We start from the raw sequence: 25976 nt of genomic DNA on the forward strand, positions 1-25976 counted from the left end.
TACCAGCTAGGAGATGTAATGCGTTTGCATAATTTTAAACACTAAATTCCATGATTTAAGAAAAGCAATTAGTTTGTCCATATCCACCAATAAGCCTGTATCCTTTCTATCACCACATGAAGACATCTTGGTAAAAATGTCCGATTTAGTACTGTTAGCAATGAATTTTTTTTTTTTATATGCTGAGTCATTTCAAATCATTCACTTGCATTCTTGACACGCTACCAACCAAGTCTTTAAAGAATGTGTTTCATAACACATACTTCAGATAGTAATCACCTTACTCATGTCACCTGCTTTCATGACTCATTAAAAAGTGCAGCTGTGAAGCCTCTTCTAAAAAAGAAAAATTCTGAAGCAAGTCTGATAAGTAATTTCAGACCAATTTTAAACTTAGAGTTTGTTGGTAAAGTCATTGAGAAAATTGTTTTCAAGAAACTTGCAAGCTTTATTTCCTTAGCTGTCTATGAAAATTCCAGTCTGGGTTCTGGTCTAAATACACATTTTCTACTACTTTTTGATTCATGTGCTGCCGCTGATACCAAAACCATAAAATTCTTATAGAAAGACTTGCGAACTTGGCTGGACTCTTATGGAACAGTACTAAAATATTTCCTATTTTTGAAATAAAGAATGTGCCATTGTTCTGGGTTGTCCAGCAAGGTTCGACTCTTGGTCCACTCTTATTTAATTTAATTCCTCCAGGCCGGGTTCTACAAGACTTTGGGTTATTTTACCACAGCCATGCAGATGATACTCAGATTAACTTGGTCCTGTCTCCAAATGACTGTGGTCTCCTTAACTCACTTGGTAAATGCCTTGAGCTCATCACTAATTGGATGAGACAAACCTTTCTACAGTTGAATAAAGATAAAACTGATTATTTTATTTGGGTACAGACTAGCTGCATATCTGGATTTGAGAACCCTCCAATTAACAGAACTAGTTAGTAACCTTGGCATACTAATGGACTCAGATCACAGTTTCAGTGCTCATGTTAATACAATGATAACTAAACGCATGGTAACTAAATCAGCATTTTATCAACTTAAGAACATGAATAAATTTTCTGACTAAACCAGATCTTGAGAAATTTATCCACCTCTTTATTTCCAGCAGGACTGATTACTGTTACTGTCTCCTAACTGGACTCCCCCCAAATTAAACAGATTTATTCAAATGCAGCTTCTACAGTTCTCACGAGGAGAAAAAAGTGAACACATCACTCCTGTTTATTAAATCTTTGAACTAGATACCAGTATGTTACAGAATAGACTTTAAGGTACTGTAACTGACCTGAAAATCTCTTCACGGTGGACAGTCTTGGCCAAAGGTTTTAAGAATGATACACATTTTGGTTTTCCCAAAGTTTGCTGCTTTAGTTTTTATGGTGGCAGTTCACATTAAGAGTGATCAGATGAATTGCAGTCAATTGCAAAGTCATTACTTGCCATGAAAATAAAGTTAATAATAAAAAGCCAATTTTCACTGCATTTCAGCCCTGCCACAAAATGACCTGCTAACATCATTTCGGTCTTCTTCTAATTACCTCAAGAGAAATTGTTAATCACTCTGCCTTGCTGATTGAATTAGAAGAGCAGATTGGTTGCTTTAACCACATGTTAATCATGGTTACCTCCAAGGAAACATGTGCAGTCATCACTGCTTTGCATGAAAAGGGCTTCAGAGGTAAGGACACTGCTGCTTGTAAGATTGCACCTAAATCAACCATTTATCGAACTTTAAGGAGAGAGGTTCAACTGCTCTGAGGAAGGCTTTAGGGTGCCCAAGAAAGTCCAGCATGTGCCAGGACGTCTCCTAAAGAGGCGGACCTTGCACATAATTTTAACATCCATGATGATAAACATCTGCTTACTAACATCTGAGTTTGAGTCCTTGCTGAATTGTTTTAGCTTGTCACAAGTTGATTATAGCCACACACTATGTGCTTCTCTTGTCTATCTGTTACCTGCTGTAACCGGATCTCTTGTTGGTGTTTCTAATCACAGGCTTGTTGAAGCAACAGTTAACATTGTGATCTCACACTGTTGCAGTAAATCAACATTCACATGATCTTAATTTCCACTGTTATGCTGATGACATGCAGATCTATGTAAACGATAAAACCTCCACTCTGCCACCCTCTGCCCTTATATCCTGCGTTTCTGATCTTAGACACTGTATGCATGCAAATTTTTCGCTTTTTGGCTGAAATCTACACTATCAAATCTCTCAGATTTTACTCTTAACTTTGATGGCATTGCTGTAAAATCTTTTCCAGTGGTTCACAACCTGGGGGTAGTTCCCAGAGTCTTCCCTCTCCTCTGAACCTCATATTAAGGTCTTGGTATAAACTTCTGTTTTACACCTCTGCAATATTGCTCACCTGAACCCTATGCTCTCACTCAAAAATACTGAAATTTTGGTTCATGCATTAAATTTCATCCCATTTAGTTTACTGCAACTCCCTCTTCATTGGCCTTTTTTTTATTTTTTTTTTTATACTTACTTCAGTCGAAGCTGGTAAGTCATTTTTTCTAGTATGTAGAATTTTCTAAAAGGTTCTACCCATTGCTCAAAGGTTGGTGGATCCGTCTTGCACCAATTTCGTGTTATTGCTTTTTTGCCTGCTATCAGCAGAATTTTTGTTAATTCTTTCATATTCTAAAAAAAATCAGCTTATATCACCGCAATTCTTTATCAGCTATACTGTCTACCTCTTTCATTAACAAATGTATATTAACAAATAAAATTAAGTTGACCAGACAAAACATAAATAAATTTAAGGTATTCTGATTCTGATAAAATATCTTGGTTTTATATGAACTGAAATAAAATAAAAGACAGAGTAAATGTAAAAAGCACTGCATTTTAATTTGCATTTTCCATACTGTTCCAACTTCTCCTGATCTGGGGTTGTAAAAGGGGTGTGGTATCTCAGTTGTTAGGTACTCTGCTGGTAATCGGAAGGTCCCTGGTTTAAGTCCCACCACTACCAGATTTATATTGTTGGGCTCCTAAGCAATGTCCTTAACCTTCAATTTTATGGATTATATATGGTCACAATTGTACGTCACTTCGGATAAAAGTGTTTGCAAAATGTAAATGGTGTCCACATACTTTTAAGCATATCGTGCATTATTAAATTAAACTAAAAACAGAATGAAGTCTGTTCATGTATTTTACAGTTTCTGCAAACTTTCAGTAGTTAACAAATGTACTTACAACTATTTACATGCAGTGGTTTGTAACTATTGTCTATATTTAGTGAGAAAACAATTGTAATTTCTGCATGGTGGGGATTTTTCCTATATGGTTACCATAGTCATTACTTCAATCATCCTTTAAAACCTCATACACAGTACCTGCTAGCCATGCTCTGGTCTCCACAAGATCATCACTGAGTTTCAGCAGCAGGTTCTCACCGGGCATGCTCAGAAACACAGCACATACAGCAAACAACACACCCCTTCTTACCATCCTGCAGAGAGAGAAGAGTGTTGATAATGATTTATGTTACTTTTTTCAACCTCCCCTTCCCCAATATAACTTTGTTTAATAGTGATATTAATACAGTTTAAGGTTGGTTCAAGAACAAATGGACAAATAACATTCTGTTATTTCACTTTTCCTTTTAACAATGTTCTGTAATCGTTCAGGAACTAATAACACCAATTGCTGTAAAAGTGGATTTTCCCCCATTCTAATAATACTTTAGATTGTCAACAGTTCATTGTCATATATTGTGCTTCATAATGCATCATACACCAATCAGGCATAACATTATGAGCACCTCCTTGTTTCTACACTCAATGTCCATTTTATCAGCTCCACTTACCATATAGAAGCACTTTGTAGTTCTACAATTACTGACTGTAGTCCATCTGTTTCTCTACATACTTTTTTAGCCTACATTCACCCTGTTCTTCAATGGTCAGGACCCCCACACAACCATCACAGAGCAGTTATTTAGGTGGTGGATGATTTTCAGCACTGCAGTGACAATGACATGGTGGTGGTGTGTTAGTGGGTGTTGTGCTGGTATGAGTGGATCAGACACAGCAGCGCTGCTGGAGTTTTTAAATACCGTGTCGACTCACTGTCCACTCTGTTAGACACTCCTACCTAGTTGGTCCACCTTGTAGATGTAAAGTCAGAGATGATCGCTCATCTATTGCTGCTGTTTGAGTTGGACATCTTCTAGACCTTCATCAGTGGTCACAGGACGCTGCCCACGGGGTGCTGTTGGCTGGATATTTTTGGTTGGTGGACTATTCTCATTCCAACAGTGACAGTGAGGTGTTTAAAAACTCCATCAGCGCTGCTGTGTCTTATCCACTCATACCAGCACAACACACACTAACACACCACCACCATGTCAGTGTCACTGCAGTGCTGAGAATGATCCACCACCCAAATAATACCTGCTCTGTGGTGGTCCTGTGGGGGTCCTGACCATTGAAGAACAGGGTGAAAGCAGGCTAAAAAGGTATGTAGAGAAACAGATGGACTACAGTCAGTAATTGTAGAACTACAAAGTGCTTCTATATGGTAAGTGGAGCTGATAAAATGGACAGTGAGAGTAGAAACAAGGAGGTGGTCATAATGTTATGCCTAATCGGTGTATATTTTCAACAGGAGGTCTTGACTGTAGACAGACCAGTTCAGCACCTGCACTCTCTTACTACAAAGCCACACTGTTATATTTTGCTGCAAAATGCATATAAGCATTAATGGTACCATCAGAGATGTGCAGGTACCCCAAACTGAAGTACCCCAATACCATGACAGACTCTGGCTTTAAAACTGTGTTTTGGTAATAATTTCTCTTTGGCCTGATCAACAAGACATCCATTATTTACAAGGGGGTTGCATACTAGTTATAAAAGTTTTAAATATAAAATATAAATATATATATATAAAATGGCTTCTTCTGTATATATTGTCTCGTCTACTCTACTCTTCAGAGATTCTCTTAGCACTGCTCTTCGAAGAACAAATTATGGATTTGGTTAAATGGTCTCTGAATGCTATTGACACCATCTTCTCAACGAGGAGTTCGGGTTCGGGGGAACCCACATGCCCGGCGGAACGCAGATGGCAGGATACGCGATGGACTCGTGGGCGAAGTGGAGAGTCGTGTGCCTGGCACCTCTTTCGTTAGAGGACATAGAAGATGTTTACCTATTCGGAACTTTGTGATTGTGGGGTTTTTGCTGATTGGATTAGGCTTTACTCTGCTGTATCGGGAAATTAAAAGAGTTGGGTCAGTTGTCAAGGGTCCCCAGAAACTGCCCAATTTGATTGATATGATGGGCAAAGCCGTCGGAACTCAGACTGTGACGAATCGCAATATGGAATTTATCTTGGAGAAACTAGCGGCTTTGCAAAGGGATTTGAATCAGAGACCGAATCAATCGCAGAGCATGTGTTAAGGAAATTTTTGACCGTGTTCGGATTACAAAAACAGGTCATTTCTGCTCTTTGGCTTTCCCTGCTATCAGCATGGCCTCGCTGATAAGGAAATTCCTCCGGAAGATCTGCGCTAAGGGTCATCTCACCCTCCCTCCCCTGTTCTATGTATGTTGACTGTTTTCATTCTGGGCAGCAACTGCTGTGTCGCCATCTTATCGCGAACTTTGTACAGACTTTTTGCAGGAATGAAAGAACTGACATTTTCCCAACCCATCACCCGACGCCTTCCAAACTTCTTAGCTTAATCCCACCAATACGGCAGGACGGGTCTGCAGTGCGCGCCGGCATACTGGCTGCGAATCGCTGGGGCTGCTTGTCGTAGTTTGGTTACTTTCCTATCCCTACATCCCTAACCCGTGGCTCGTTGTGTGACTATGTTATGTTCTTATGTTTACATGTGCTTGTGTGCTGTAAGGAGCTTTTTTTCGTGTTACCATAGTGTGCTCCTTAGGGAGCACAATGTGGTTGCTGTTTTTTTTTATCTCCTACTCTCCCAATGTGTTACCATTTTCTTGTTTAACGATGTGAATTTCCCCTTTGTGGGACTAATAAAGGATTATCTTAAATATAATATCTGGGACTACTGAGAAACAGATGAATTGAATTTTTGGATAATTCATGAAGTTGGATGATTAAAAAACAATGGATCTGCTAAACAGATTTGAACTTTTCATGACTGTTTCAACACTAGTGTGTAGTTTACACATCCACACTTACTGGTCTGCATGGAAGCGAACTGCCCACACAAAGTCCAGGAGAGCTTTTCCCATCTGTGTCGCCACCTACACACACACATTAACACAGATATACATTATGTATTCTGCAATACATAAACTTAAAAAAAAATGTGAATTAATTCTTTGATCAAGTTTTAAGTTTAGTTGTCTTGCAAGTCTTTAGCTGTGCAAATTGACTCTGCTTGACTCTCATATTTTGTGATCTAAATGCACCACACTCCAGTAAAGCACAACACTCCAGTAAAGCACAACACTCCAGTAAAGCACAACACTCCAGTAAAGCACCACACTCCAGCAAAGCACCACACCCCAGCAAAGCACCACACCCCAGCAAAGCACCACACCCCAGCAAAGCACCTGCATCATTATGCAGCCAAGCTGTTGACATGTTCTGAATGTGGTTTGGCATCGGTGAATGTTTAGAGACCTCCCATCATTAATAAACAATCTGGATGGTCCTTTAAATTCTTTGGCCCAGAAAACATAAAATTCATTATTTTCATAAACATATACACTGATCAGCCGTAACATTAAAACCACCTCCTTGTTTCTACACTCAATGTCCATTTTATCAGCTCCACTTACCATATAGAAGCACTTTGTAGTTCTACAATTACTGACTGTAGTCCATCTGTTTCTCTACATACCTTTTTAGCCTGCTTTCACCCTGTCCTTCAATGGTCAGGACCCCCACAGGACCACCACAGAGCAGGTATTATTTAGGTGGTGGATCATTCTCAGCACTGCAGTGACACTGACATGGTGGTGGTGTGTTAGTGTGTGGGAGATTCCTGACCATTGAAGAACACCATGTAAGGGGGCTACAGATGGACTACAGTCAGTAATTGTAGAACTACAAAGTGCTTCTATATGGTAAGTGGAGCTGATAAAATGGACAGTGAGTGTAGAAACGAGGAGGTGGTTTTAATGTTATGGCTAATCGGTGTAAGTCAGGTCTAAAAGGTCCATCAGTGCTTTCAGTTAATACTGTCCTAACTTTTCTGGAACTAATGTTCGTAAATATACTATATAGCCAAAACGGATAACAAATACAGCTGAAATATAAAATGAACTACTACTAAATATTTTTGTTTTCAATGTTGTGCTTTAAGAAACACTAAAAGAAATCAAGAAAAATAATTGTGGTAGCCAGTAACAGTTAGATTTTTAGAACAAGCACAGGGAATAAATTATGGAATCACTCAATTCTGAGGAAAAAATTATGGAATCACCCTGCAAATTTTCATTACAAACACTAACACCTGCATCAGATTAAAGCTGGTCGTTAGTATGCAGGTAAAAAGGAGTGATCACACCTTGGAGAGCTGTTGCAACAAGTGGACTGACATGAATCATGGCTCCAACACCAGAGATGTCAATTGAAACAAAGGAGAGGATTATCAAACTCCTTAAAGAGGGTAAATCATCACGCAGTGTTGCACAAGATGTTGGTTGTTCACAGTCAGCTGTGTCTAAAACCTGGACCAAGTACAAACAACATGGGAAGGTGGTTAAAGGCAAGCATACTGGTAGACCAAGGAAGACATCAAAGCGTCAAGACAGAAAACTTAAAGCAATATGCCTTGAAAACAGAAAATGTACAACAAAACAAATGAGGAACAAATGGCAGGAAACTGGAGTCAACGTCTGTGACCGAACTGTAAGAAACCGCCTAAAGGAAATGGGATTTACATACAGAAAAGCTAAAAGAAAGCCATCACTAACACCTAAACAGAAAAAAACAAGGTTACAATGGGCTAAGGAAAGGCAATCGTGGACTGTGGATGACTGGATGAAAGTCATATTCAGTGATGAATCTCGAATCTGCATTGGGCAAGGTGATGATGCTGGAACTTTTGTTTGGTACCGTTCCAATGAGATTTATGCAGACGACTGTCTGAAGAAAACATGCAAATTTCCACAGTCATTGATGATATGGGGCTGCATGTCAGGTAAAGGCACTGGGGAGATGGCTGTCATTACATCTTCAATAAATGCACAGGTTTACATTGACATTTTGGACACTTTTCTTATCCCATCTATCGAAAGGATGTTTGGGGATGATGAAATCATTTTTCAAGATGATAATGCATCTTGCCATAGAGCAAAATCTGTGAAAACATTCCTTGAAGAAAGACACATATGGTCAATGTCATGGCCTGCAAACAGTCCGGATCTCAATCCAATTGAAAATCTGTGGTGGAAGTGAAAGAAAATGGTCCATGACAAGGCTCCAACCTGCAAAGCTGATCTGGCAACAGCAATCAGAGAAAGCTGGAGCCAGATTGATGAAGAGTACTGTTTGTCACTCATTAAGTCAATGCCTCAGAGACTGCAAGCAGTTATAAAAGCCAGAGGTGGTGCAACAAAGTACTAGTGATGTGTTGGAGTGTTATTTTGTTTGTCATGATTCCATAATTTATTCCCTGTGCTTGTTCTAAAAATCTAACTGTTACTGGCTACCACAATTATTTTTCTTGATTTCTTTTAGTGTTTCTTAAAGCCAGAAAGTTGCCATTTGAAATGCCTTTAGTTTTTTGTCATGTCTGTGATCTGCTTTTTTTCTACAAAATTAAACAACTGAAGGAACATCCTCAGAGACTGGTGATTCCACAATTTTTGCCAGGGGTTGTAGGATAAAAAGTGAAAAAGGCATAGATTGATGACCTTGATGTATAAAAAAGTTTAATATCAGTGCCTGACCTGGCAAATACTCTTTTGACTAATTGGAAATCCTTTTGGAGTCCTGAAAGCCTTTTCAGAGGAGTGAAGGCTGGAGACCAAAGAGGTGTAAAAGTGAGGTGGAAGGAGAAACTGTCCAACAAGCTTGTGGTTAAGTGTCCATATACTTTTGACCATGAGTTAGAACTGAGTTAGAAAGTGTGCGTGTGTGTGTGTTTGCATGTACTGGAGCATTGATGGCCAGGTGCATCAGCAGTCCCAGAGTGTGTACCAATCTGCCCAACACCAGGTGGTCACTGCCCAAAAGGTCAAATGTGACCTGCGACCTAAACAAAAAGAAAATAAATAACATGGGTGCATTACATTTTAATGTTTATATAAGCTTTCAAGATTTTATAATGATCACATTGTCATGTACAGCATCCCATACAGTCATACTAGTACTAAAAAGGGGGTGACTTTAGGCACATAATTTAATTAGTAATTTATGTCAACAAGCTAGTTAAGTAAGCAGCAGCCATGATAAAAGCTTTCCAGAGTACAGGTTTTAACTAGTTAGCTGCTTGTATTCTTGGCCAGTAGTGTTATCTAGCTAGCTCAGCACACAATCAACTAATTAGTACAGTAATACTACAGCAAAGCTTTTGACTGTGTTGACCACATAAAATTATAGAATGTCCTTGGTAGATGGGAATAACAAAGCATTTCATCGTTCTAATGAGGAATTTCTACACTGATCAACAAGCCACAGTCATTACAGAACATGGACATACAGATTGTTTTCACAATGTAAACTCTAATTAGACTTCCTACCCAACCTGAAGTCACAATCCCTTGCAAGACTGATCCTGCCAGACCAACACAACCATTATCGATAGAGTTTTATATAGATGAATGATCGAAACGAGTGAATGATCAATAAAATTAGCTATAAATCCGCAAACTAGTTTATCAGTGCTTAGTGCTTCAACCTGTACGGTGAACATATAATAACAGAAGCAGGGCTGAAGATAACTGAGAATTTCAAATTAGTGAAAAAAACATCAATAACTCTCAATAAGCACAAAACACTCATAGCAGAAAATCAGGAAGACCTGAGGGTCCTAATAAGGAAAGTTAACTAGCTTGTTGACATTAAAGAATAGTAAAATGTGGGACTTCAGCTCAATATGAAGAAATCAATAGTCATGACAGCAAAAAAGAGACCACTAACTTTATAATTGATGGAGAAAATGTGGAAGTGGTGAACAGCTTTGTCTAAATGGATAAATTTTAAATAGTGAATGACCCATCAGTCAGAAAATACTACAAAGACTGGAACTGTGGAGAGCAAAAATTAAAGAGCTGGATGTAACGATTTGTCTCTTTATACAAAGATCAGAGTTTTTCAGAATATGTTCTTCGCTCTGGCTCTTTATAGATGTGAAAGTTGGACAATTGGATTACTCTTATTGCTTGTCTCCATGATGTACATACATGGATGACAAACAACTATTTAAAACTAAATAGTAGTAAAACCGAGATACTTCTTATTGGATCTAAGGCTGCACTTTCGAAAAATAATATTAGTTCATTTTCCGTTGCTGAGGATATCATACCTGTGTCCACCCATGTTAAGAGCCTTGGTGTTATCTTGGATAGCACCCTTTCTTTTTCAACTCACATAAATAGTGTCTCCCGGAATAGTGTTTCCACCTGCGAAATATCTCCAGACTGAGGCCCGTCTTATCACAGCACTCCACGGAAGTCTTAGTCAATGCATTAGTCACATCACGGATTGACTACTGCAATGCAATCCTGGCTGGCATTCCCAAAAAACTTATTCAAAGACTTCAGCATATCCAGAACTCAGCAGCACGGATAATTACATGCACCAAGTCCACTGAGCATGTCACACCACTGCTGATCCAACTGCATTGGCTCCCAGTATCACAACGGATCAATTTTAAAATTTTATTACTGACATTCAAGGCACTTCATAATTTATCCCCTGCATATCTCACAGACCTCCTACAGTTTTACACTCCTTCCCGCTCATTGCGATCTTCCTCAGCAGGTTTTTTGGCAGAACCAGCCATTAACCTTAGTACAATGGGTACCAGGGCTTTCTCCTATGTTGCACCTAAACTCTGGAACACACTCCCCACCCATATTCGAACATTGCAATCCATCGCAGAATTCAAAACGGCTCTTAAAACTCATCTTTTTAAACTGGCTTATTCACTTTAACATATCTTGTACTTTTTGTTTTATGCTTGTGTGTTGTGATAATTTGTTTGTTGTAGTTGTAATAACTTATTGTATGTTTTAATTCTTGTTTTAGTTGATGTAAGGTGACCTTGAGTGTCATGAAAGGCGCCAATAAATAAAATGTATTATTATTATTATTATTATTATTAATAAAAAGCTGAACATGAAGAATATCCATGCATTTAAACTTTGGTGCTGGTGAAGACTTTGCACTTAATAATAACAAAATGAATTTATAGCTAATTTTATTGATCATTCACTCATTCGTTCATTATCTATATAAAATGCTCTCGATAATGCTTGTGGTGGTCTGGCGGAATCAGGTGTCCTGATGTTGTGGCTTCACATTGGGTAGGAAGTCTAATTAGAGTTTACATTTTGTAAGACAATCTACCCCCTTTAAAGATGAAGCTTAAAGACACGATAGTAGTTAATGCAGGCTGTGTCACAAATCGCTAAATATTGTCAGTGCATTGTGGATGCAAATTGGACCACAATCCAGAAACCACTGGTATGTGCTGTGTAAACAATAAAATAATCATAACGAAAAGCTAATGGCTGAAAATCAGCAGAAGAACAATACAGTAAAAATAAATATGAATATTTTACAAAGCATGAGCTGTTTTTGCCACACACAAACACACCTATCATAATTCCTCAGTAGGGGAAAGAAGAAGTGACCAGCGACAGGAGCATAGCGGTTTGGAGTGGCTTTAGGAGGCTGATGCACACCCTGAGAACACAAACAGATACAGTCAACCAACTACACTGTGTCCTAGTGTGACAGTAAACAAGCACAGTTTAGCTTATAAACTATTACTACATATACACATTATATGTGCAGAAGTATTGGGACACTACTTCTAATTATTGAATTCATGTGTTTTAGACACATAAATCCATGTAATAAATAAACTGTATGGACGAAATTATATGCTTCCAAGTTTGCAGTTTAGGGAAGGCCCTTTCCTGTCCCAGCATGACTGTGAACCTGTGCAACAACTAAGGTCTACAAAGACGTGAAGAAAAGTTTGGTTTAAAGAAACTCCAGTGGCCTGTGCAGAGCCCTGCTTCCAGCCCCAATGACCAGCTTTTAAATAAACTAAACATTAATTAAGGCTTTCTTGACCAACATTAGTGCCCAGCCATACAAATGGTCTTCTGACCTGCTCTTCTACAGACAGAAAAACACACTGTTTAGATGAAATTCAGACCCTACTGGTCACACTGGTTGCACAGATCAAAAACAAGCTTGCTAAGGCCTCTCTAGTTTGGATCTCAGTGTTGCTATTGGCTGGCCAGGCCTCTACACAGACATGACTGGCTATGTCTGAGGGTGGGCAGGCCAAAGGAACTCCTAAATGCTGCTGTAATTGCAGTCTTTGCTGGTTGGTAGATGGCACCTGCAAATAGATGGAACAGTGGTAGCCTAGTGGGTAGAGCTTTGGGCTATCAATGGAAAAGTTTTGGGTTTGAATCCCTGCACTCTGACCACAGCACCCAAATCAGCTTGAATGTGCAGAAAAAATGTCATTGTACTGTACATGTTTATATGTATAAACAACAAAGCTTTATCTTATTCTTCCATGTATTAATGGTGAATAATGCATGACTCTCTGTACGCAATACTGATCCTTTTGTGAACCTTTGTGATACAAGTGAAAAGAAGCGGTTGGCAACTGCACGTTGGCCCTTCATGGTCAGGGTAAGGGTCTTTAGCAGTAAAGGAGATATAACTGGGTAACTGGATATGACTAGATTGGGCGAAAAATGGGAAAATGCAAAAAAAAAAGAAAGAAATCAAGCCATATCATCTTCATGCTGAAGCAGAAATCAAGATTCATCAGACCAGCAACCATCTAGTTTTTGTGAGCCTGTGTCCACTGTAGTCTTAGATTACCGTTCTGTCAGGAGTGAAACTCTTGCTATAGAAGGTCTGTTGCTGTAGCTAATCTACGTTAAGGTCTGATGTGTTGTGCTTTCTACTGCTTGCTATGTAATGATTTTTTTGTAATATCTGTGTGTGTTACCGTGCTGATGCGCCTTGTTTTGCTCTGAATGCGTTTTGCCACGACCTGCTGCCAGTGCTCAACCTCACTACGGTGCTCCAGGGTAGTCATTGTAGCAACAGGCTTGGAACCAGACTGCTTCTCTTTGATTGGCTCAGAGAGTACCTGGGCAGAAATGGCAAGAACCTGACAGGAAATAAAGACATATCCTGTATTAATGCTACCACATGCAGCATCACAGGTATCATGCAAATTCACACAGAGGGGGCATGACTCAAAGACAAGGTGTTAGCTTTTCAGTAAGGAATAGAGAGGAATATCGGAATCACGACATTATATTGTATCAGCAGATATTTAATAAAAGAATAAAGAACTGGCGTTGTACTGATGCTCAGATAGAGACTCTGTCATGATGATAGACATTCTGTATTTCAGAACAGCAGAGTGTTCAAGCAACACCAGGTAAATACATAAATAAGACCTTAACGCAGTGAATGTGGCAGTAATGCAGAAAAAATATCAACATAATAAACAGAACTAGTTCATACATCTACATTTAGGGTCACTGTTAAAAAAAATTGTACACTTTGAGAATAAAGTCATAATATTTCAAAAATAAAGTCATAAAGTAAAAAAAATAAACTCCTTATATTTTGAGAATAAATTAATACAATTACAAGAATAAACTCCTAATATTTTGAAAATAAAGTAATAAAGCTACAAGAATAAGGTTGTAAAGTTACAAGAATAAAGATGTAAGGGGGTTGTTAAAGGGGGCTGCTAGTTCAGAGAAGCACCGACAAAATCTGGTGCTGATGTGCCAGTAGGTACAAAAGTATAACTTTACCCAATCCTTGTTCCTAATTTCAACACTTGAATGTTGCTTTCTTTTTTTTGCACATCCTTTGGCTATAATTTTTCAACTTTATTCATGAAGCATTACATATATAAATAATCATATTACATAATTCTCAGTGGCAGATAGAAATCCCTGTCCAACCTCCACAGCCATTAACAAGGCCAACTGTGTTTATTGGATGCCCATCCAGGTCGTAATCAGCTGTTATAATAGCAGTTGATGATATTACTAAATAAAGCATGAAGTTACCTCCAGGATGTCTAATCTCTGTCTCAGACTGTAGTTCAGTGAGTAAAACTCTGTAGTCAGATATTCCACAACCTAAGAAAAAACAAGATCAGACACACACAGAAAGAGAGACCAAATGATAGATACAAAAACATAGAATGTCCACTCATGGAAGTCAGAGGAATGTACACTGTATTGCCAAAAGTAAGTGGACAACCATACTTATCATTAAGTTCATCTGTTTTAAACACGCCTATTGCTAAGTGGTGGATAAAGTCAATGATATGCTTTTTGTGACAACAGTTTGGAAAAAGCCCTTTTATTTTTTAGCATGCCTCTGTGCATAAAACATGGTCTATAAATACATGGTTTACTGGTGTGAGTCAGTGTGTAGGAAGCCCAGACCTCAACCAGAACAACTCTGGGATCAATTGGAAGTCGATCGCAAGCCAGACTTTCTCATTCAACATTAGTGCCTGACCCTACAAGTGGGCATAAATTCCCCACAGACAGACTTGTGCAATCTTGTGGAAAGCCTTCTCAGAACACTAGCACATCTTTTTTCCATGTGACCATGAAATGGTCAGAATTCAGAAGATTTTTTTCAGCCATTAATAGTGCACGATTACAGTTCATGTTTTACTAACAAACACAAAGCCTGCTGTTGTGATAAGTAAACTCAAAGCTTTTGGTCTGTTTATTTCAGGCTGCTCCTAGGCAAACTTCTAAGAAAGCATTCCAACATCTGTCCCAATTTCCATTTGCACTTTGGAGACCTCTGCCTGACGCACAACACCCTCAAGGGTTCTATGCTAAATGTCATGCTAGCACACATCATGCTTACACAGTCTAAGCACGTACAAAAGATCCAGGCTGCTCCATCTGCCTTAACATGACATGGATGCAACTCCCCATCCAATCCTCCCTCCCTCAGACATGACCAATGTGTGTTGAGCAACCAGCCAGGCTGGTGAAAGTGGAGGGCATGCATTTTAGACCGCTAAGACACCCAAGCATACAGTGTTAGAGAGATGTTAAGCAAGATGTGCATATGGTGTGTATGTGTGTGTGATCTCACCGGCTGTGTGTGTGTCACAGCGAGGGCCACCATGGCATTCTGTCGGAGTGTATAGAAATCTATGGTGTTGTACCTGTCCTCCAGGTGTAACAGCACCTTACTAAACTGTACACTGACCTGATACAGAGAGAAAGCAATGAGGGTATAATCATAAAATGTAGTGTTTATGAACAGTGTGTTTAATATGATCCAACAGAATTCATGTCTATAATAATAGCAATATCTAGATATAAAAACAAATAAGATTGAATAAAAAGTACAATCCATTACATGGTCTGTCTAAGGAAAGAGACTTGGATGTGGGCTGTCGTACAGCAGCCATCTGAAGGGTTCAGATTAGGGATGCCAATAACTAACCACTTAAATCACAAAGTAGACATTTGTTTGATTCATTATAATTAGCATGTTTAGTTGAACTGGTTCTGCTCTGGTGTTTCACACTTCAAAGGAGCTGGGCATAGTGATGAACTCCACAGAATAAAACTTGCCCTGAATTGGTTGGATGGAAGTGTTCAGGTTGGAAATCCCTCATTCAAAAACTGGGAAATGCAAACACATTGATCTGATTATTGAGTCAAAACAGACAAGTTCTGTTTTTGCTATATGTCACTGAAGTGTGTAATATCTGTTGATTCGTGGTTAGCTGCTGGAACTCATTTTTAATGAGCTTTTAATTAACAGCATTGATCAATGACTGGTTAATCATCATCTCTTTCAATATTTGTAATGATTTGGATAAATGGGCCAGGTCCTGAACATTACAGAATGGACGATGGGCATGAGAGTGAGCCTTTACCTCTTGTGTGGCACTGACATTCTTCCTCAGAAGCCCCTCAGCTGCCTGCAGACTCAGTTCCACCCTCTCTGGGTCATCAGATGTCATCAGAGCTGTCAAATCCACACAAATTCATTATTCATTTATATTACAACCCCAAATGAGAAAAATTTGGAAGAATGCAGTGTTACATACATTTACTTTAATTTAATTGTGCACAGCATAAAACCCAGGACATTTCAAGTTTTGTCTAGTCAACTCTATTTCAATTGTTATTATACATCACTTCTGACATTTCAGGCCTACAACACATTCCAAATAAAGTTGGGATAGGAGCATTTTATGGCTAGCAATAAGGTAAAAAAAACCAAATAATTATGTAATTTCAAACAGATGATGTCAACAGGTGATTGTAATCATGATTTAGAACAAAAGCAGTTTCCACAAAAGGCTTTGAGCAAAGATGGATCTCCAGTTTGTCAGCAAATGTGTGAGAAAATTATGGAAATATTTAAAAAACAAAAATGTTCATCAAAAAAAAAGATTGGGAGGGATCTGCATATCTTTTCCTTCGAGAAATTCAGTTCATGAAGAGCAAGGACGCAAGCCAAAGCTGAACGCCTATGATCTCCTATACCTCAGACAAGCACTATAATACAGAGTTAAATCCACATGTTTTAAAGTTACATTAAAAAAACTTTACTGTGCAAAAAAGAATCCTTATGTTTACCATGTCCAGAAGCAGCGTGGAGTTTATTTGAGCTCAGAGACATCTGGAATAGACCACCACACAGTGGAAATGTGTATTGTGATCAGACAAATCAGTATTTCAGGTTTTTTTTGGATGAAATGGACGACGTATGTGCCATAATTTCCAGGCACATCCATGCATTTTTAAACAAGACAATGCAAAACCACATGCTGCACACATTACAAAGGCATGGCTGCGGAAGAAGAGGGTACGGGTACTGGACTGGCCTGCCTGTGTGCAGAATTTTGAAATAAAATATGCGACAATGTCAAACCCATACTGTTATACACCTTAAGACGTGTTTGCAGGAAGAATGGGACCTGAAAAACTTTATCACTTGGTATTCTCTGTGCCAAAATGTCTTTTAAGTGTTGTGTGAAAAAACTGCAATATCACGAAGCGGTAAATGCTTTACCTTCCCAACTATTTTGTGAAATTCATTGCAGGCCATAAATGCAAGAACGGATGTATATTAACAAATGAAATGAAGTTGACCAGACAAAACATAAAATGTCTTGGTTTCAAACTGTCTGCAATAAAATAAAAAAAATCAAAGAAAATGTGTCACAACTTTTTTGATTCCAGTGTGAAGTGACCTTATAGAAAACCCTTTGTAGAAATGTAAACATCATGTATTAATGATGTCTTACCCTCCAGGCAGTCCCGGACATAGCGGGGTGGAGACACCTTCTGCTTTGGCTGATCAGCAGACATGTCGTATGGACTCAGCTCGTCATCACTGTGCAAGAAAAACAGAATGTTGCATCTCTGAGACAGAACCCATCACCTGACATAGAGCACACGGACATAACTTCATCTACAGTGCTGTGAAAAAGTACTTCCCCTCTCTGAGATTTCTAAAATATTTGCATATTTGTCCCACTTATGTTAAGGAAAGTTGCTGAAACAAAACATGTCTAACCAAAAAGACCCAAAAACCATTTTGGTATTGTGTTTTGTGGGATTCCACTGCAGGAACATCATACCAACAGTAAATCATGGAAGTGGCAGTGTGATGGTGTGGAAATGCTTTGCTGCTTTAGGGACTGGGAAACTTGCCATGAGTGAGAGAACCATGAATTCTTCTCTCCAGCAGACAATTAACTGCTCATCAGCTTGTGATACAGTTATACGTTTTATATGACGATCATAAACCATTTCGCCAGCAAATACAATAAAAAACTGAGAAAACGAGGAGTGGATCAAATACTTTTCTTCTGGCACTGTAAAAGTATGTGGACACCTAACCATGGGCCTGCCCCACTTCAAAAACAGCAGTAATGTAAAGCTTTTGTAGTGCAGATGTAACTGCCATCACTCTTCTGTCCACATACTTTTTGTCATATTGTGTGTGTGTGTGTGTGTGTGTCTTTGAGTGTCTGTGTGTACCTGTCAAGTTCAGAACCACTGCCTTGTCCAGTTGTTGATGGCTGATTGGTTGTGGAAGGCTTTGACATTACCAGTTCATCCAATAAACCACTGGACTGAGGTCTGAAAGAAAGAAAATGTGACAGGAATTTGAAATGTTAGGTAAATACATATCTCTGTGTGTATGTGTAAGAGGGTACCTTTGTGTATCAGGCTGCTGCTGTTCATTATCGTCCTCTTCAGAGTCAGGTTCCATTAGAGACACCAACTCTCTACACTCATCATCTCGTTCATACTAACACACACAAACACACACACACACACACACACACACACACACACACTAACTGCTGACAAACAGGATAAAGAGACTGAACATTTCTACAAGAAGAGTGAATGCGTACTTGCAGTAGCTCCCAAGCAAAACCTACATGTGATTACCTACTTAAGTGTGAGAAGATGCAGAAAAAAAACACTTAAAGAGCTGCTAAGGATTGGGGGTGGGGGGCAACCTCATATTAATGCCCACAGTTTTGAAATGTGTTGTCTAACAAGCTCATATAAGTGTGATAGTCTTTAACATATAGTGTAGTATTTCCAATACAAACTGCATTCAAAATCATTATTATTAATTTTAGTTTGAAACTCTTGATCCACCTAAGATTCCCAAAACTCACCTGGAATTTGAGTTGAGAGGCAGGCATGTCCAGTTTCTGGCTGATACATTCACCCACCACCATGCCAATCCTCCTCACACGCTCAACACTGCTGTCCAAGCGGCACTGCACTCCTCCCAGCATGCACTGCAACAACTCTGATACACATTATACAATTTCTATTAAATAAAGTATACAAGGTAAACACATTTAAATAAAGTCTTGGTTATACACTGTCCTGAAAATAATGATTGCTTTGAAATTAAATAAATATATTTATCAGGCGCCCAGGTGGTGCAGTGGGATATTCCGCTAGCACACCAGCTCAGAGATTCTGAACTCCTCGTTCGAAACTTGGCGTTGCCACCGGTCGGCTGGGCGCCATCTAGCGGGCATAATTGGCAGTGCCTGCAGCAGACACGTTTCTGCTATGGCGGGATGGCCGACTATGTGGGCTGATAAAATGGACAATGTGTGTAGAAACAAGCATGTGGTTTTAATGTTATGGCTGATCAGTGTATATACATCTTCTCAATCCATATTATTTGGCCACAAGTGTTTCTTTAAAGAGAGAAAAGTGAGGCATTAAAACACTGTACATCCAAAGTGGGTGGAATAATTCCTGAATCTTGGATACAACTGCGGTTTTGTTTGTTTGTTTCTTTCGGCTGCTCCCATATTTAGGTGTTGACACAGAATAGCGTTTTGTAGAATTTATTCTATACATCTGTTAGCAATAAATGTGTCTAAAACACCTAAATTTAACTAGAATATAGTGTCCATATACATTTGGTCTTGTGGTCTCTCTCTAATGAGTGTCTGGGTTAAGATTGTGGTTTGAAGGTGGGTGGGAACCAAGACTCATCAGTTTGGATTTTATAATTCAACCACACCTCATGAAGAAAGGGCTTAAATGGCATTAGCAATGGCATTTAATGCAAGCTGTGTTTCAAATTGCACACTAGCTTACTAAATAGTATGTCAAATTAGTGCACTCTGAAAGTGTGGAACATTTGGGTTAATGTCTGATGACTAAGAATCAAGAGCAATGCAGTAAAAATAAACACACCCTTGCATTATAACACAGTTAGGAGAATTAAATTAGGGGTTAGTCTGTTTCTCAAAATTGGGCATAGTAGTCTAAGTATTGTGCAGTTATTTAGTCATCGAACCTGGTCCCATCACGTTTCTGAAGAGACTGCCTGGCTAAATTATTGTTGTAGCTAAACAAGTGTCATTTATCAGTATCATTTAGGCAATGCAGCAAACTTATTTACAGTGCAAAAGTTTAAACACCCCTGGTTAAATTCCACATTTGGTTAATTTTCTAAATAAAATCATGTAAGAGTTTTGTCATGACTGAGCTCCCGTGTGCCACGCCCCCCTCTCCGTGTGCACACTCACTCTCATACCATACCTCAATTTTGATTGGTTCCCTCAGCTAATCAGCCCCAGCTGCTCCTAATTTGGGAGCAGTTATAAGGAGAGCTGAGGCTTTCTTTGACTTTGGTTTGATGTCTGTTCATGACTCTGTTTGGCCTGGTTTTGTTTGACTTCTTTTCATGACTCTGTTTGGTTTGGTATGTTTCCATGTTTCCTTGTTTCCATGTTTCCACGTTTATAGTCATGTTTCTAGCTCAGGTTAAGTCATTGCTTTTAGTCAGGTTTCTAGCTCATGTTCATAGTCACGTTCATAGTCAGGTTTCTAGCTCATGTTTATAGTCAAGTTCATAGTCAGGTTTCTAGCTCATGTTCATAGTCACGTTCATAGTCAGGTTTCTAGCTCATGTTCATAGTCACGTTCATAGTCAGGATTATTGCTCTTGTCCATAGTTATGTTCATAGTCATGTTTCTAGCTCATGTCCATTGTCACGTTCATAGTCATGTTTCTAGTTTATGTTTATTTAGCTGTGTTTAGCTTTGTTTAGCATTGTATGTTCTAGTTTTGTCTTTTGTTATTAATAAATCTCAGTTTGTGTTCACATCTCTGCGTGTGTGTCCGCCCCTTTTGTCTTGTCTTGGTGTTGTTCATGATGTCTCGGCTGAGGGGTAAAGCTCGTGGGCTAGGAGACTTTGGTCTGACAGGGGAGCTGAGCTGAACTCGGTGAAGGAGTTTGAGGACCTCATAAGAGCCCAATTTTCAGGTAGAAACCCCATTGGGTTGGGTAGAGGGAGGTTCGCGAGACCTCCCGTGCCCATTGAAAACGCTCCACGCAGCAGAGTGCCCACTGCAGCTTATGCCCGGCATCCAGTGCCTGCTGGGGAACCTCAATTTTCCCCAGTGCCCACTGCAGATGTGGTCCAGGTGCCAGTGCCTGCTCATATTGCTCGTGACCATCCCAAGTTCTTGTTAGGAGCCACTCAGGATAGTTTGTATAGTCCTGTGCCTCGTACTGACCCCAAAGGCTCCAGGGGCCCTTCTGTTTGTTTGCCAGTTCGGTCCGGTTCGTTAGTTCAAACTCGTCCAGCCACTGTGCCTCGTCCAGTTAATTCTGCTAGTTCGTCGATCTTGCCTGTTCCAAGTCAGTCTGTCCAAGTCTGTCCTGTGTCTAAGTCAGGTTCAGTAAGTTCAAGTTTGTCTGGTCATGCTTATTCAGTCAGTCATGCTGTTCTGTCTTGTCCGTCTGTCCAAGTCCGTCATGTCTCTAAGTCAGGTTCCATGAGTTCTAGTTTGTCTAGTCCTGTTCCGAGTTCATCTGTCTCTGTCGGTTCTAGGTGTCAGTCAGCAGGTCAGGGTTTCAAAAATGGTCTCTTTGTACGTTCGGGCCCTCCTGCCACCCAGACAGAGTCGAACAGTTCCAAGTCTTCTCCTGTTCTGTTTCCTGTTAAAGTTCCAAGCTGTACGTTCCAGCCTGCAAAGTTCAAGCCACAGTCTACTACAGACAATTCTCCTTCAGCTCTGCTGCTACCGCCACCAGGTTCCCAGCAGCTGATTCAAGAAACCTCTTCAGGTTCCAAGCAGCAGATTCAAGAAACCTCACCAGGTTCCAAGCAGCTGATTCAAAACGAATCTTCATGTTCCAAGCAACTGATTCAAAACGATATCTCCAGGTTCCAAGATGCTGATTCAAGATGAATCTTCAGGTTCCAAGCAACTGATTCAAGACGAATCTTCAGGTTTTCAGCAGCTGATTCACGACGTCCCTCCAGGGTTCAAGCAGCTGATTCACGATGTCCCTCCAGGGTTCAAGCCGCTGATTCACGACGTCCCTCAAGTTCAAGCAGCTGACTTCTGACGCCTCTCCAGTGTTTTCGCAGCCAAGTCCAGTGTCTCCAGGGTCCAAACAGCTGACTTCTGACGCATATCCAAGGATCCAAGCAGCTGATTCCGGACGCCTCTCCAGTGTTCTCGCAACTGATTCCAGTCTATCCAGGGTCCAAGCAGCTGCTTCAAGATGTTTCTCAAGGATTTTCGCAGCTAACCTCGGACGCCTCTCCAGGGTCCTCGCAGCTGAGTGATGTTTCTTCAGTGTTTTCGCAGTTGACTTCGGACGCCTCTCCAGGGTCCTCGCAGCTGAGTGATGTTTCTTCAGTGTTTTCGCAGTTGACTTCGGACGCCTCTCCAGGGTCCTCGCAGATGACTTCGGACGCCTCTCCAGGGTCCTCGCAGATGATTCAAGAAGTTTCTCAAGGATTTTCGCAGCTGATTCCGGACGCCTCTCCAGGGTCCTCGCAGCTGACTCAAGGAGTTTCTCAAGGGTTTTTGCAGCTGATTAATGACGTTTCTCCAGTGTTTTCGCAGCTTATTTCGGATGCCTCTTCTCAAGGGTCCTCGCAGCTGACTCCGGACGCCTCTTCTCAAGGGTCCTCGCAGCTGACTCCGGACGCCTCTTCTCAAGGGTCCTCGCAGCTGACTCCGGACGCCTCTTCTCAAGGGCCCTCGCAGCTGACTCCGGACGCCTCTTCTCAAGGGTCCTCGCAGCTGACTCCGGACGCCTCTTCTCAAGGGTCCTCGCAGCTGACTCCGGACGCCTTTTCGCCAGGGTCCTCGCAGCTGACTCCGGACGCCTCTTCTCAAGGGTCCTCGCAGCTGACTCCGGACGCCTCTTCTCAAGGGTCCTCGCAGCTGACTCCCGAAGCCTCTTCGCCAGGCTCCACGCAGCTGACTCCCGAAGCCTCTTCGCCAGGCTCCACGCAGCTGGTATCTGTTTCCATGTTGGCGCTCCCTGACGGCGCTTCTGTTCTTGAGTTGGCGCCCCTCGATGGCGCTTCTGTTTCCATGTTGGCGCTCCCTGATGGCACTTCTGTTCTTGAGTTGGCGCCCCCCGATGGCACTTCTGTCCCCAAGTTGGCGCCCCCTGATGGCGCTTCTGTTCCTGAGATGGTGGCCCCCGATGGCGCTCCTGTTCCCGAGTTGGCACCCCATGATGGCGCTTCTGTTCCCGAGTTGGCACCCTCCGATGGCGCCCCTGTTCCCGGGTTGGCGCCCCCCGATGGCGCTCCTGTTCCCGAGTCGGCGCCCCCTGATGGCGCTTCTGTTCCCGTGTCGGCACCCCTAGATGGTGCTCCTGGCTCCTCGTCAGCGCCCCCCGACGGCGCTCCTGTTCCCGAATCGGCAGCCCGTGTTACAGCGCTTTTATCAAGCCTGCCTCAGGACATTCTAAATGACTTTGAATTTGCCCCTCAGGGCCCAGGACCTCCTTTTTGTTTATTTTTTTTTTTTGGGCACTCCAGGAGTAGTGCCTTTAGGGAGGGGCTACTGTCATGACTGAGCTCCCATGTGCCACGCCCCCCTCTCCGTGTGCACACTCATACCTCAATTTTGATTGGTTCCCTCAGCTAATCAGCCCCAGCTGCTCCTAATTTGGGAGCAGTTATAAGGAGAGCTGAGGAACAGGTTTGGTGGGAACTATTGGACTTTTGTTTGGCTTTCTTTGACTTTGGTTTGATGTCTGTTCATGACTCTGTTTGGCCTGGTTTTGTTTGACTTCTTTTCATGACTCGGTTTGGTTTGGTATGTTTCCATGTTCATAGTCATGTTTCTAGCTCAGGTTTAGTCATTGCTTTTAGTCAGGTTTCTAGCTCATGTTCATAGTCAGGTTTCTAGCTCATGTTCATAGTCACGTTTCTAGCTCATGTTTATAGTCACGTTCATAGTCATGTTTCTAGCTCATGTTCATAGTCAGGTTTATTGCTCTTGTCCATAGTTATGTTCATAGTCATGTTTCTAGCTCATGTCCATAGTCACGTCCATAGTCATGTTTCTAGTTTATGTTTATTTAGCTGTGTTTAGTTTTGTTTAGCATTGTATGTTCTAGTTTTGTCTTTTGTTATTAATAAATCTCAGTTTGTGTTCACATCTCTGCGTGTGTCTGCCCCTTTTGTCTTGTCTTGGTCTCAGCCTTAGCCCCACCGTGACAGGTTTCTGTGCATGAATTAAAGTTCTGAGGGTTTCAATGCACGATTAGTGTTTATTAGTGTTTTTATATTTGTAATCTGTCCATTAAAAAAAATAAAGAATTTGGAAGTAAAGTCTCAGAGGAATATGAAATGTAGGTGGTTCGTGTGGAGGATGCACTGACTTATCACCTGAAAAAAAACATAGTATTTAAATTCAAACTTCTGCATAAGTTAGTTTAATGTGAGTTTGTTTGTGTGTGTGCGCATGCGTTACCATCTCGTAGCTCCTGGATCTCAGTAAAGTGGAGCAGACTGACACACAGCAGCAGTGTTTTGCTCACGTACAGCTGCTGATCCACCAGTGTGTGTTTCACTGCACTGCTGTTACACCACACCTGACACACACTGCGCAACACCTATACACACATTATACAGTCTATATAATGCAGAATTCTGAACACCATGTTTGTTATTATTTATATCAAGTTTATATTTGATATTTTAATGTAGACATGAAGTCTAACACAGTGCAGCCCACTAGAGTGTTAGACTTTTACTGATAACTGCAATTCTTCATTGTCTGTGAATGGATTTCTACTGGGTGAAAAATATACAGGTGGAAGATGATTAATACTGTTCACAGTTCACAAGCTTTACTACAGCATGGGCTTAGAGGCTGCATTACAAGAAAACGCCTCTGCTCATTGTTTTCCCTCTGCTTATGTGATCAGTGACAAACTATAGTTCCTTTGAGGAGTGTTTCAGCAACGTCAGGGCGGTTTCATCGGACCATCTAAAGAAATTTCCTCTGAGTGTAAGGTGACAGATTGTAATGTTTTTGGCAAACTAGTTTATATGTGCACAAAGAAGTCACCAGTTGTGATCAATCCTAATCACCAAAATTAAGGAGGCTGTTCCAATTACAGATCTTTCCACACCATAAACTTGTAGCATACACAACCCCAAATCAGTATGGAGTATGGAAAATGCAAATAGAATAAAAATGCAGTGTTCCTTACATTTACTTTGACTTATTTTATTGCAGACAGTTTGAACCCAATATATTTCATGTTTTGTCTGCTCAACTTCATTTCATTTATTAATAAACATCTATTCCTGCATTTCAAGCCTGCAACACATTCCAAACAAGTTGGAACAGGGGCAATTTAGAGCTAGTAATGAGGTGAAAAAACTAAATAATGATGTGATTTCAACAGGTGATTGTAATCATGGTTTGGTACAAAAGCAGCATCCAGGAAAGGCTGAGTCTTTGATGAGCAAAGATGATCAGAGGATCTCCAGTTTGTCAACAAATGTGTGAGAAAATGATTGAAATGTTTAAAAACAATGTACCTCAAAGAAAGATTGGAAGGGATTTGTATATTTCTCCCTCTACAGTGCATAATATCATTAAACGATTCAATAAATTGGGATAAATTTCAGTGCATAAAGACCAAGGGCGCAAGCTTAAGCTGAGCGCCCGTGATCTTCGGGAACCGTCACTCAACAATAGCTGATATAACCACATGGGCAAGGGTTAGCCGTTGGCAAACTTTTGTCAAGCACCACAATATGTCACAGTTGCATAAATTACTTTTACCTGTTTGAGAAGCGGCCGTCGCTCTTCATCCAGTGCCAGATAACCCAACACACTCCTCACCACCTGAACCTGATATACACAGAGAAACAATGTTTACTATTTACTACTGTCACAGTATTAATTATTTGTTTTTGATATGATACCAGAGAAGAAATCCAGAGATGCAC

The 25976-nt window shown here is 40.6% G+C and overlaps 1 protein-coding gene across 2 annotated transcripts in view; it reads right to left on the reverse strand.

Moving 5' to 3' along the window:
• telo2 (TEL2, telomere maintenance 2, homolog (S. cerevisiae)) overlaps positions 1 to 25976 on the reverse strand; it is a 36411-nt gene that overhangs the window by 1039 nt on the left and 9396 nt on the right. Inside the window, exons 7-20 of one of the 2 annotated variants that reach the window (XM_062992000.1) lie at positions 25810 to 25878; positions 24484 to 24625; positions 18890 to 19026; positions 18413 to 18507; positions 18234 to 18335; positions 17495 to 17583; positions 16115 to 16206; positions 15319 to 15435; positions 14262 to 14333; positions 13175 to 13318; positions 11789 to 11877; positions 9121 to 9220; positions 6193 to 6257; positions 3366 to 3481 (exon numbers count right to left, since the gene is read on the reverse strand). In XM_062992000.1, coding sequence (XP_062848070.1) covers positions 3366 to 3481; positions 6193 to 6257; positions 9121 to 9220; positions 11789 to 11877; positions 13175 to 13318; positions 14262 to 14333; positions 15319 to 15435; positions 16115 to 16206; positions 17495 to 17583; positions 18234 to 18335; positions 18413 to 18507; positions 18890 to 19026; positions 24484 to 24625; positions 25810 to 25878 — 1429 coding nt within the window. Of the gene's footprint in view, positions 1 to 3365; positions 3482 to 6192; positions 6258 to 9120; positions 9221 to 11788; positions 11878 to 13174; positions 13340 to 14261; positions 14334 to 15318; positions 15436 to 16114; positions 16207 to 17494; positions 17584 to 18233; positions 18336 to 18412; positions 18508 to 18889; positions 19027 to 24483; positions 24626 to 25809; positions 25879 to 25976 lie in introns of both variants that reach the window. The other variant, XM_062991999.1, reaches the window with a different exon arrangement.

This window comes from Trichomycterus rosablanca, chromosome 3 (genome assembly GCF_030014385.1).
Source record: "Trichomycterus rosablanca isolate fTriRos1 chromosome 3, fTriRos1.hap1, whole genome shotgun sequence".
Classification (NCBI taxonomy): Eukaryota; Metazoa; Chordata; class Actinopteri; order Siluriformes; family Trichomycteridae; genus Trichomycterus; species Trichomycterus rosablanca.